This window comes from Neodiprion pinetum, chromosome 5 (assembly GCF_021155775.2).
Source record: "Neodiprion pinetum isolate iyNeoPine1 chromosome 5, iyNeoPine1.2, whole genome shotgun sequence".
In the NCBI taxonomy this organism is placed as follows: Eukaryota; Metazoa; Arthropoda; class Insecta; order Hymenoptera; family Diprionidae; genus Neodiprion; species Neodiprion pinetum.
In genome coordinates this window covers 31,740,056-31,753,839 of record NC_060236.1, presented here as the reverse complement: position 1 = coordinate 31,753,839, position 13,784 = coordinate 31,740,056, and the positions used below count along the sequence as shown (strand labels likewise).

The 13,784-nt window shown below is 40.1% G+C and overlaps 1 protein-coding gene across 3 annotated transcripts in view; it reads right to left on the bottom strand.

Annotated features, from left to right (window-relative positions):
- Window positions 1-13,784, bottom strand: part of LOC124219543 (uncharacterized) — a 72,288-nt gene continuing 58,504 nt past the window's right edge. For 2 of the 3 annotated variants that reach the window (XM_046627249.2, XM_069136174.1), the window contains 6 exons: window positions 2,667-3,062; window positions 2,465-2,589; window positions 1,979-2,203; window positions 1,766-1,901; window positions 658-787; window positions 1-560 (listed from right to left, as the gene is read on the bottom strand). In XM_046627249.2, the coding sequence (XP_046483205.1) occupies window positions 475-560; window positions 658-787; window positions 1,766-1,901; window positions 1,979-2,203; window positions 2,465-2,589; window positions 2,667-2,930 (966 nt within the window). In that variant the 5' untranslated portion in view covers window positions 2,931-3,062 and the 3' untranslated portion in view covers window positions 1-474. Of the gene's footprint in view, window positions 561-657; window positions 788-1,765; window positions 1,902-1,978; window positions 2,204-2,464; window positions 2,590-2,666; window positions 3,063-4,595; window positions 4,734-13,784 lie in introns of those variants that run through there. The other variant, XM_046627250.2, reaches the window with a different exon arrangement.

The window sequence follows — 13,784 nt, the reverse complement described above, 5'->3', positions numbered from 1 at the left end:
TAAGTTTGCAAATAAATTCGCGAGGATATAGCACATTGTTTGACACACATGATAAATATAAGGATACAGCTGGTAATTAGAGGAGCAAGGCTTGTCACCGGTAGCGCGTTTATCACATACTTGAGTATCATGTATCAGAGATCATGCGTTTAGCATCGTAGCTGAGTACGTATACACACACACACACACACACACACACACACACACCCACACACACACACACACACACACACACACACACACACACACACACACACACACACACACACACACACACACACACACACACACACACACACACACACACGCACGAGCGCGCGCGCGCATATATGCACATGCATGCGAGTGTCTGATAGCGCAAGGAGAGCGTTGTACACGCATTGCAGTTTAATTATATATGCGGTAGTAGTAGAACTCAGTAAATTTCAAGATACATCAATATTGTATTATTGATAATCGAATACAACAGGACGTTCAATCGTACTCGGCGCCAATCGTGATGCTCACTTCTTCGGACACGATCCTGGTCTGATGGTACCATCGATTGGTGTCCAGAACAACTGTGGATAAATTGGAGATATTGATAAAATCCGATCTCAACATGGCAGTCGATGATAAAACGACAACTTCTTATTTCTGTTTTTCCTAATCTCATACTTATTTCCCCGGGTTCAACGGTGACCGTCATTCGGTTACAGGTGTAGTGACACTCCCTCGGTGGTTCGAGTATCCAGAGTTTTTCACCTTTGAGTTGAGCCTGCCAAGAAGGATGTTTGACGTCGTCGACCTTGGAAAAAAGGATCCCTGTATTACCTTGCGTCGAGAGGGTAGCGGCTGATCGGCTCTCCGCATTGCTCGACCTCGATCGATTATAACCGTACGGGTTAAACAGGGTGTATATTCCACCCCTCGACGCATTCAGGGATGAATTCATAACCCGTTTTACCATTCCTCGAAATGCCGCCGAGGGTAAGGTAACAATATCAACTACTCGAGTTGGCTGTAAAGTTGTCGTCAGTAACGCAGAAATTTATTTTTGGATTCGGCTGCTAACGAGGATCAGTGCGGTCAGGTGACTTTGAAAGGAGGGGGTTACAATCATACATATTTTTAGGAATTGGCTTTTAAAGAAAATTATAACACTTGGAGAAATTTGATCTTGAGGGCTTTATTATTTATAGTTTGAAAAACGTTATGGAATTTTTTCACTGAAATTAATAACAAAATGGCGACATGGCGCGTATAAGTAGCGAACGACCGCGTTTTCAATCCGGTGGCGCAGATTCCTCGGTCAATTTTTATCCGATCGACTTAAAATTTTTACACAATCTTTAAAACTTGTTTATCGATTCGACCTCGTACCTAGATTTTTGAATTTCAATAGCAAATTTTTTTTTTTTTTTTTTTACAAAAATTGTACAACAATTTTTTGTTCACAATCACATATGTTTGAAAAAAAACGATGACTAACCCGAAAAGGTGATTCTTACTCTAAAATTTTTTTTACTCTGTTACAATGCGTCTAACCGCCATTTTGTTATTAAATTCCATGAAAAAATTCTAATCTGTTGTTGAAACTATAAATAATAAAGTCCTGAAACTCAAACCGCTCCAAGTGTTGTCATATTCCTTAAAAAAAAAAAAAACTCCCCGTCCCCGTAACACAATCGGGAAAGCCACAATTGTTGCTGTTATTGTTTGATAAAGAAAAAATTAATTTCGAATCTTGGATCACGCGAAAGTAAAATCTTTGCCTAAAACTCACGTGCATGTGAGCCCCATATCCGGAACTCCCCATAAAGATCCAATCAGTTTTTTCAGTCTCTGCAGTTTCCGGTAAAAAGTAAGGAATATCGTAATGTTCCCTCAACGTCGCTCCGATCTCCCCGTCGCAGTTACTCCTTTAGTCACATAATTTATAGAATAAATCAATCGAAATACGTTTTCAAAAAAAAAAAAAAAAATTATGTTGCCCTACCATCCGATGTACCATGGCTTTGTTCCAGCCAATTGAAGGGCCCGACTGGTGCTCATGTTGAACACTTCTCGAAGACTTTTGAACTCGGTTTTGTACGGAAAAAACTGACAGTCTGCTTCCTGTCCTTCGTACAGCGACTTGAAGAAGGCGAACGAAAACACCTTGGGCGCTGTCCAATTAGTCGTTGCATCAGTGACGACAACCGGTTGGCCGGAATAAGCGTAGCTAAAAAATATTCCGATGATTACAATTACAGCTGGAGCTAAATTTTGACGATTCATTCACGAGTGATGAAAACTGGCACGATTTAAAACACCGTATCCCTCAGTCTATAAGATCGTCTGCGTATCTTGTCATTTTTGTAAAAAAAAGAAAAAAACAAAACAAAACAAAAACTACCATTTAGACCATATTCTCCAAGTATAAGGCAAGCTGATTTTATTAGATGAAATTAGGAGGGAGTGAATGAAATGCGTTTAAGCTCACCGAAGTTCGAAGAGCGCCGGATCGATTTTAGTCACTTTATCAACCTGTTGAATCCCCAAACACATCGAGCAATCCTGCGGCGGTCGGAATACTTGGTGAACCGAGGACGGCATATCAATGATGCACTTTGAAAATAAGACAAGAAATTTTAGGCCCTGATATTTATTTCTTGATTAAAATCATGAAAGGTTCTCTCGCTCACCTTCTCACGTCGCGTAGGCATCAAACCATCCTTAGCGTATCGAATAAACAGCATTGTCAAAACAGCCGCGAAGAAAGCGTGCTTTTTTTTAAAACAAAACTTTGCCTTCCGGAGGCGATTGTAAGCCCGGAGATGTAAGTTGGCTCGTGTTGCCAGACCGATTTTTTCCAGTTCACCGAGGATCCCGATCAAATCTTTCCTCGCGTTCTCCAAGGAGCGTCGCGACTCCGTCGAGGACCGCAGCTTCTCACCTCTGTCCGCCATCGCGTTTAGCTCAGGAAACACTGTCGCCGCTTTCGAGTAACGCCCAACATCTGCTGCGCCTCTCCCTCGATATATCTGGCCAACAACACAACGTTCGCCGTCTCAGATCACGAGACGGCCATCCCAAGGATTCTGAAACCGAGACGCCATTCGCTTGGAAATCAAATAAATCATTCCAATTCGTTAACCTGCGTGATAAAACAAATAATAATTTTTTCCGAATTTATTTCAGTAAAACTACAAATCTAATATTATAAATTTTTTCACATGTTTTTAGGTACATCTTAACGAGTGTGCGTAAAAATTTTCATCAAAAAGTATTAAAACTTTTTTACACGTTATTCTTCTTCGTGTCGGCTGATGTCTGAAACAAAAAAAAAAAAAAAAGTAAAAGACGTCCTCATTAACTGCATAGTATTATCTATGGCGTGACGGACGATTTTGTTGGTACGTTTTCTGGTGCAATATATGTAATAATAATACGCATTATTACTTCCAGAGGGACAAAAAGTTCAGAAATTTTTTCTCGAAACCTAAGTCAAAAAACGAAAAAAAAAAATCCGTCACGCCATAGCTGATACCATGTAGTTGATGAGGTTATTATTATTATTATTTTTTTTTTTTTGTTATTTCAGATACAACCATATTTGTGTAATCAGTTACGCCAACCCATCAAGCACGGGAAATATCAGCCGCCGCGAAAAACATTGATAATATTGAATTTGTAGCATTTCCGAAATATATTTTAAAAAATTAGCGTTTTTGGATGCTGGTCACAGTAGGAAACCCCTTTAACATTTATTTCGCATGATTTCTAATTATTTCTATCTTATCACGTGATTTTTCTTCATTTCCATTGTACCAAGTGATTTTCAATGTTATCCTCGATTTCCGAACGTTTTAGGCGATTTTCAGTTATTCCTGCGTCGGGAGGAATTGTAAGAAATCACTGAAATTCACTTGGTGAAGTGGAAATCAAGGAAAGTACATTGTAACCTAGAAGCCGATCGAATGCTAAAGAAATGAAATCATTTGACGTTTACCGCTTGACACTTACAACAATTTCCATAATTTCAAACGCTTGCCGCTTAATTTCTTTACCACTCTCATGTGATTTCAAGGGAATCGCGATGACCTCCAATGATTTAAGTTAAATGTCGATTGGTTCATCGCTATTTCAAAGAAATATTTTAGCCAGCCAGGTTCCTTCGATTCACAGTTTTAATTCCGATTGCATAAAAGTTTACGGCTTACCTTAGCGATAAGCCACTCGCCTGCAACATGGATACGTTTGTTTTCACTTTCTGTATACATAATTTTGAAACATTTTCTCGTTTATGTCATAATCACATGATGAGTAGATAATTAAATATTCTGGAGTGGATAGTTTTTGAAAATCTGTTCTAATTTTTACATCTTTATCGAAACTCAATGTTCCATACGTTTTCATTTTATCTGGTAAAATAATTATCCTTTTTTCAACAACTTTTAATATTAAACGACATTGGTTTGCCGAATTTGTAACCTACGTCTCCCGGATATGAATTCGAACTCTATCATCTGGTAATGTTTTATTTATTTATTTTTTTTTTTTTTTTTTGAAGACAATGATTAACTCATCTGTGCTGATGCCTGTATGCGAGTTGTTGAAACATTGATTTTTACCTTGTTTAGAATCGGTGCTTCCAACTATAATCCCCATCGATCGATAGCACGCTTGCCTGAGCAAAAATGTGTGTTACGGTGGTTAAACTCCTTATCTCACGTTGCAGCTGGTCCAGGATTCGGAGCACTTGACTGACTTCTTAAAATACGATCGCTGCCAACCCATCCTTGAACCTTGAAAAATCCTCTTGGGATGTCAGCGGAAAATATTTGAAACCAGAATGTTCTGTAACGCCGTTTCGTTTTCAAAAAATATTTTATTTAAAGTTCTTCAACTTTAGGATCGCGTTCCAAGAAATAGTTAATTTCTTTCACGTCGCACTTTCAGTAAACACAGCAAAAATTTATACGATATCAATTTATCGACTATAGTTCGGTCGAATTTGAGACTCGATAAGAATATCGAACTACTCATTTTTTATGTCATGAACACTGTGAATGAAAGGAATATCGTTCCCGTTTTGCATTTGCGAAGGATTGAAGCTGTTATTTGGTAACTGTTAATTACGATCGAAATTGCCGTTCGAATTGTCAATTTGCAAACGTAAAAGGCTGCTGCAGCAGTTGCTGCGCAGTGCGTCTGTGTATCGTTAAAGTGGATCATTCGCTCACTACAGTCGTTTCAATTTAAACTGCAGTTGTTGGATATGCGAGAAGTATTTCCGATAGGAAGGATGAGTGTCAATCCATTTATTTGTACGGATTTTGGTTTCCATATTCGCAAACGAATTGCATAATTTTATTTTGGTAAAGCGTAAATTGTTAAACCAGTTTTGAAAATCGATATTATTTGATTAATTTTCTTTCTCTATTTATATTTCTGTGCTGTCTAGCTGGCAAAATATTTGAATGCTGAATAAAATGATTGGTAATATATATTTTTGATCCGGAAATTGAAAACTCATAAAAAAAGCTCAGGCGTAATACTTTTTCAAACTCGGTATAGCTTCACACTTTATTAGATGCAACCCGTAAGCCGTAAAACCGTGAGTCGGTAAGGCAGAAAGTGTGACAACCATTACTTTCAGGTACCCAAACGCTCCACTTACCATTCGAGAAATTTATCGACAGTTGGTAACAACATGCGTATAAGTTCAGATCTTACCTGTTACGCTCTTGTGAAATAATTTCTAAGGAAGCGTTTAACCGTTATGTGATAATTCGCGTTTTATAGAATTGCGGTGAAATCGAATACTGAAAAAATTCACGAAGTCCCCTAGAAATTATTAGACATCTCCGAAAAAAGGATTCGAAGTTTGATAAAATTCTGAGTAATCCAAAATTAAATCAATACTTTTCGTAATGAATTTTATTTCAGTGGTTTCTAGGATCTATCCGCAACTTTTTGTAAAAAAAATAATAAAACACATTTTAAACACATCAAAATTTTTTTTATAAGACTCGAAAATGACGGAATGAGCTGCTCACAAACTTCATGCAAATATGTCGACGCTCGAGCGACGATAAGCGAAGAAATATATTCATAAAAAAGGTAACTCGGAAGGCTGAATTCAGTAGTACCGGGAACGGATGAATTCAATATGAGTTATATGAAAATCGAGGGTGAGATAAGTATGTGGAAGAGAGAGAGAAAGAGAGAGATAATTCTGCGCTGTAGAGTAAACCCATTTGAAATTTTTTTTTTTCAAGCGGAAAATATCGGATATTCAAAGGTACGTGATTTCGAGTGTTCGAAATGACGGATTATTACAGGATAATGCCTATACCATTTATCATTCAATGCCGTTCCATCAGGATCACGGCTCATCGAGCAACGGTGGATATTTTGGATCTTAGATCGTCGGCGGCATTATGAGCGCGTTCTTCACAAAAAATATGATGAAAAAAAAAAACAATTTTATATTCGGAATTAACCAAGCGGGGATCTTTTTTGTATCGCTGACTACCTCGCCTGAAGCTACAACAGGCTTCACAACATATTACTTATAACGCGCGGGATATCATCATGATCGATTGTTCTCATTATTGAATAAAAATGGGCATCTTTACAATCCGTGCTTATCAATGAATTTTTGTCCTTTTCTTTGATTTGTTTGAGATGTGAATTGAATAGACGCGATGTGTAGAACAATATGGCGTCGCACTGGATTAACAGCTGATCGTTACAGGTTAACATCAAGACAAAGAAAACGTTGCGAAAATTAGTAACTAGACTAGTAAAGAAAAAGAATATTGTTAAAGCGTAGTAAAATGATTATAATTTGAAACAAACGCATTCAAATTTTCATTACACTTTTTTTGGTATAAAGGATCTTTTTCTTCGTTCTTGCAATCGCAGTTTTCTTCTTCAAAACGAGTAGACAATGCATATACCGGCAATTATCAGCAGAAAATGCAAATAAAATCCGGAATTATATTATTATTGATTAAGATTTCAGTTATATTTATGCATATAACAAGCATAAGACGCAGCTCTCCACGTATATATATATGCGTATATTATATCGCAGGAAACTGGCAAAGAGCGAGGACTGAATAAAGCGAGTCCTGCAAAGCTTGCAGGCTGATTCGGTGCGGGCGCGCTGCCGTATTTCCGCCTTTCATGTACATCTCAATTATCGTTATGCAAATTGACTTATGTTTTATGTGGGGGGGCGAGAGGTCGGTATGGTGTAGAGTAAAGCGTTTCGTTGCCTCCAGGGTTAAACCGCGATCAGCGTAACTCGTAACCCAGCGAATTACAATATGTATGTGTATCGTGCATAAAGGGGGATTCCGCTGTATGCAGAGATAGCGAGCTATTCTGTCTGACAATAAAGTGGTAGAATTTCTACCTCTGCTACGATTTTAAATAGCTAATTATTAATCGGTATATCCTTATATAATTGTCACAGTGACATTACTTCATGGATCATATATTATCGATGATGACCACATAACGATTGATAAATTTCAATAACATGCATTACGCGTCGATGTTGGTGTTGAAAAATTATAATTGGGGATTTTCTGTCTATATATATATATATATATAGATATTATACTATGAATGGTCCCGGGTTTAACGTAGGTACAGGAGCTGTTGTCGCATCTGTCATATACTCGGCATTATATTATGATCCTGATCCTCGTCCCGCGTTATATAGCAATATTCATTCTCTACTTCATCGGGACCGCAAATCAATCCGGATTTCCCGCACAGGATTACACCTATTTCTATGTTTATTATCAATGTACGATAAACCGATTTCCTCGCCAAGGGGGACAAGGAATACACGGTATAGCTATAGTTATATATATATATATAGATATGTATACATATCTATATGTATACCTTGTACACAGATTTATAATCGGAGTGTCATTATATTCCAAAATTTCCGACAAGTGAGTATAACTTTTATGAAAATCCTCTACAGGCCTTCCTTTCATGCATGAAATTAAAACACATATTACGTTGTGTCATTATTTGGATTCACGTCATTCCCTCAATATATTCTCTCACCATATGAACGAAATCGTAATGCTGGGACTGATGAGAATCAGTTCAGAAATCGAATTCCAAATACTTTGGAAACATCGGCAATCGATTAATTTCAATTGAAACGATATGGAGTACCCTAGAAATCGCAATATCAATTGTGATACGAATTTTTTGCATCCCTGTAGAATCGTTCCGAATTGCTATGAAAAATGTAAAAAAAATGACGAAGTAAAAAAAGAAGAAAAAACAATACACAAAATTGACTGCAGTATCAAATATTTAATCCATTTGTCAATGGGTCGGCATATTTTTATTTTTTTACCCTGACCCTCATAGTATAAGAATCCTTGAGTACATTTCTCATTCCCAATCCCTTTTGTCGGTACGTAAACATACGAATATACTTCAGTTCGCCATTCGCACGTGTATTGTATCTATATGTATATACCCACATTTTGCTGGCATGATATTTCCTACGAGCGTAATCCTGATATTACCGAGTTAGCCGACAAAAAATTGGACTGAAAAAAGTCGAGTTCGTGCATGGTTTGCAGGTTTTCGTTGGAAATTTAAGTATAATATTGGTGAAATACGTCATCGTTAGATATTACGTGACGATATTTTACAAGGTGAATTTAAAACTGATATTGTTACGAGATTAACAGTGTATAAAGTGTGAAGTTCAGGTGATTAGATCAAACACGTCACGTTGAATGACGGTTTTCGAAAATTACGAAAAATTAAAAAAAAAAAAATATTCATGATGATAATAATGACGACAATAATAAGGTAAGCATCAATCTACAGCTAAAAAAACACGTTTCGTTTGTTTCACGCTACATAGCAAGATTCTACCTTTAATCAAGATTTCTACCAATTTGCGCGGATGGCGACGGTGCGAAGACAATGCCTATTGTCGTCGTAACTGGTTGGGAGCTCCAAGTGTCCCAACACAACTATACACGATACGGAGTACCTACCGTATAACGGGTGACGTGAAATTACAAAAAATTATTAAAATCGGTACACGATTGCTTACCTGGAACAACCAATCACAACAACCGGTTGTGATTCCTTTTCACAATTGTTATATACGCTTATAATATTAATTTAAATCTTGTGACAATATTGATTCTGAACATGTGAAATTAAGCACATTCAATCAGAATCGTACAACGTATAATACTTACTTGTTTCGAAGCGACGATAAAAATAAGAATTTTCCAGATCAAGGAACATTTTTACCTGAAGGATTAATTCGTTCTTTTCGAAAAGGTGCGCGTACTGCATTAGTTTACGAATGTTTCCATTCAAGGAGACACCCGTTGGATTATCAAATCCAGCGTCCGTTCCTGACAATCGCAAAGAGGCAATGCGGCGCGGATGTTCGTTCCTCTGGGAGTGGTAGGAGCCACCGGAGCAGCTTTGCTGGTCGCTTTGCTTCCGAATCTCTCCCGAACACTGGATGCAGAGTCTCTAACCACCTTCCAGGAGGAGGCCTTTCATCCGACGATAGAAACAGGCAGCAGCAGAAACGGCAGAAGCAGCAGAAGCAGAGGCATCAAGCTCCTCCTGCGAAACACTCCGGGCGTTCCCTCAACTTCAAGTCTGCTCTCACTTCACCGAGGGTAGTGCGTCGTCCCGTACCCTGCAGTGAATACACAGCTACGTTTGTATTTGCTAATTGTGAATTGTCTGCTGTGCATATACCGTTCCTATCATTCTCGACGTCTGGTTTCCCACCTTGGTCTGTACACAGTGCAAATTCGTTCTTCCTCCTCCTGATCTTGATCTTGATCCTGCTCCTGCTCCTGTTCCTAGTCCTCTCGCACACGGGACTCTACCGTCAAACGCCCAGTCGCAGCACATCACGCGTCACGTCGTCCGGTGGTTCTTCCTCCAAAGAGCTTCAGTCGGCATGGTCGAGACCCTCGAGCACAACTCACTAGTCACTTGCTCAAGCACCAGTCCACCAGTGCAGCCAGCCAAGGAGCACCGAGCACCGCCAAGAGGCACCCGCAAGCGAAAGGGTACCAATTTTTACATTCGAGGGTTTGCAGAGTAGGTACAAAGGTACAAGGTAGATATGTACGGTAGGAGCACGCCACGTATGTACACTTGGGGACAATGAGTCTGAGACGCGGAATTTTTTACACTAGACAGTATGTTGGCAACACAGAGAAACCTACAGCGCCATAGTCGGCCGAGCGTGAAACAAACTCAATCTCAATAAACATATCATAACCCATGACCGTGGAATCTAACCTTAGATTACGTCTGAATCTAACAAGTCATTATCCCCGCGGTATTTTAAGGTTAGATTCGACGGTCATGGGTTATGTTATATTTATTGAGATTGAGTTAGTTTTGCGTTCGGCCGATTATGGCGCTGTAGGTTTCTCTGTGTTGCCAACGTAACTGTCTAGTGTAAAAAATGAGCCGTCCAGGATTCATTGTCCCCAAGTGTACATACTTTAATTCCGGTGTAGGCCCAGGGTTCTCTTCCTTTTCCATACAACTTCTTCCACGCACAGTAAACACGGTGAATTTTCCTCAAACTCGAAAATAGACCATCTGCAGTGTTGTGTGGTTTTTTCTTTGTACATTGGACCATTATACCCGTATGTATAAACGGCAAACACGAGAGCGTTTTCACGGTGTCCAGTGGTCCTGGAAATGTCCTTGAATTTGTCTTGTGTCTTGGAAATATTCTATTTCTAATGTCCATGAATAGCCTGAAAATATCCTGGAAACTACCCTCGAAATTGTTACGGATTTTTTACTGGACGCTATGGTTTTGCAGGTTTTTTTTATTTTATACATAATTCTGACCAATGCAGTTCTAACCACTGAGACTGTCACAATGAGCCGTACAACCTGGCGCATCGCGATTCCCTTCCGCAGACAAAAGTTGTAAAAAAAAAACAAAAAAGAAAACAATCATACGGCATTACGCGGTGGTGAGGAAGTTTTATCATTGTTTATCATTGCGATAATGAGATATTTCGGTCCATAGACTTTATCTGCCGTGGCACGGCAGGCTTATAACCGTAACAGTGCGATACAGACAACTGGAGGTATGTACATCCACCTACACCGCCTACGTCTATACCACTACTGTAAACCCGTTCGACGACGAAGTGAAGCGCTCGTTTCAGAGCGGTAAAATTATTGTCTCGGGGGTCTGGTGCCAGTAGCTAGATAATGCAAAGAGGACTGGGGACAGGATATAAGCTGCGGTCTCTCCAGGGACAGGGGACATATTGTTTGGTTCAGTAATTCCTTCCGTTATTTCCACTGTTTGCTTTTTATCATTGTAAACCGATATATTGTTTGAGCTAACTCCCCCAACGTAGATGGAGACGGGGAACGAGAAAGAGAGATTTGCCTGGATAGATATCTACCTACACACACACACACACACTGGTCGCTGCCATTCCTGCATAAATTTGAAGACGCAGTTCGAAGAATTAAAAAATTTTTCAACGATTTCGAATACGGTATAAGTTTGCAACCTTTAACAGTATGTGAACTGCGTGTGCAGTAAAGTGAGTGTACCAATTATTGACCCTTTTTGATTGTATCTGTTTGATACTTGGTTCTAAGATTAACAAAAAATAAATTTGTAGTGCCCAACCCTATAGCAATTGGTTGTGGTCATCGAGAAGTTCACAATTTGTGCCGTACATCTATAATTTTGGAAAATAAAAGGATCGGTAATTGGGTCCAAATGTGTCGATGACCGGTACACTCACTTCAGCTGAATGGAAACCCGTTGCATCCTCTTGCAGGTGCAAAAAAATTGACATCGCACTTACGACTTTGGAAACCTACGCGTTCTTGTTGATTCCGTTACCAATATTCGTAACTGCAACTTTTCCCCACGACGATTGGACGATCTATTAACTTGCAGCATTGCAGCGGTAAGTATAGTAACTTTAACAGAAAACTGCTGAAGGTAGTAAAAACAGACAGAAATTTTTTCCCTGCCGTGCCTTCGCATAATAGTCACGTATGTATGTACTATGTATGTATCTAAGTTGGGAACAACCCATGCGAAAAGAGATTGGAAAATAATTGGTATACGTGCCACGATAGCCAATATACTTTTGATTTGGAGAAGAAAAAAATTTCGACGAGTGTACGACATGGTTTGAATTGCATGGTGCGAATATGGTAATTATTATCAGCTCGATAAAATAACACGAGATGGAGAGAAAGCTCGAAGGTTCGTCACTTGGATAATTGCGAGCTGACATTGATGGTCGTCAATTCGACTGTCCTGCGAGTTTTAGATGGTGGTGCTCTATCAAGTGTTTGTCGATAGCACCGTTGTGTGTATATTATACACATACCCTACTCTCGCTTGTCACATGGCGTGACACGTGTCCCGACACCGTAGAGTCCTTGCATTTGCAAACAAGGAACAAACCTCGGCAGGATATTATACACAATGGCCACTTGCTTCCGCGAGCCTCTTTAACACCACATCTCCTATAAGGTGCACGTGCTCCTCACTGTTCCACGTCACTTTTAACACTAATCCAAGAGCAATTTGAAACGTTCCTGGTCAAAGTCGTGATTGATGGATAGGAAAATTCAGCTGATCATCAAAGACTTCAAGGAAATTCTCATTTGGAATGAAAGTTTACCTCACGGTTTAGGGTTACTAAACGTGTAGTGTTATAGTTAGGTATACCTATCTACTCAACATTACTCGCCGTTCCGTATCACTTTTAACACTAATCCAAGAGCATTTTGAAACTTTCCTGGACAAAGTCATGATTGTGGGATAGGAAAATGGAACTAATCATGAAAGATTTCAAATAAGTCTTTATTTGGAATGAAAGTATACCACAAGTTTCAGGGTTACCAAGCGTGTGAAAGTTGTGTAAGTAGGTATACAACGACTCAACATTCCACACGGCACAGCACATCCACAAAATGGCAGCTTAGGTTTGCTAATCTTTTCGAGGTAGCGGCGCGATGTTTCATCCTCCTTGCAAGAAATGACGGTGGTGTGTACATACATATAAAAGCTCAGCGCGAACCGAGCGCCCTGAGAGATAGGCTGAAAAGGTGAGGTGAGAAGCGCGCGAGGCTAGACCGTTGGGGGTGGATGGGTGGGTTGCCAGAGGCCCTCGTCGGAGGATAGCCGAGTTCGAAGTGGTGGAGTTTCGAGGATATATGGCGATGGTGGGGGAGGTCGTTCGTCAGTTCTCATGGAACGAGTGTTCAGCGTAGCGCTAACCACCAAGTGCTAATGTTTGGCATGATCTGACGACGACGTCGCGTAGCCGTCGTCTCTCTCCCCTTTCGCGTTGCGGTCCGTCTTTACCAGCCCAAAGCGGGTGAGACGTGCGGGGCGGTTTTCGGCTTTTCGGGCTTTTCGCGTCGTCTCAAACCCGCCAGAGCTTCTCAACCAAGCTCCGCCTCCCCCCCAAAGACCAGGAACATTTCAACCCCTCCGATTGGCCACGCGCCCCCGAGTCCCCGTTTGATCCGCGCAACTTGGTTATCCGCACCCGGCAAATCCAGTCTGACCATTCGTCACCCGCCCTTAGTAACCGCCCCGTTAACAAAGGCCACGCCCATTTCTACCTCGCTTTCGCGCCACGGAATGACCAAACGAGCGACGCCTGAATTCACAACTCGTTTGACGAGCAGCAGCAGCAGCGCTTTTTTTTTTTACCACCCCGTATTTTGGTACCTTGATCACACTGAACCGTTCGAGAAAATGCCAC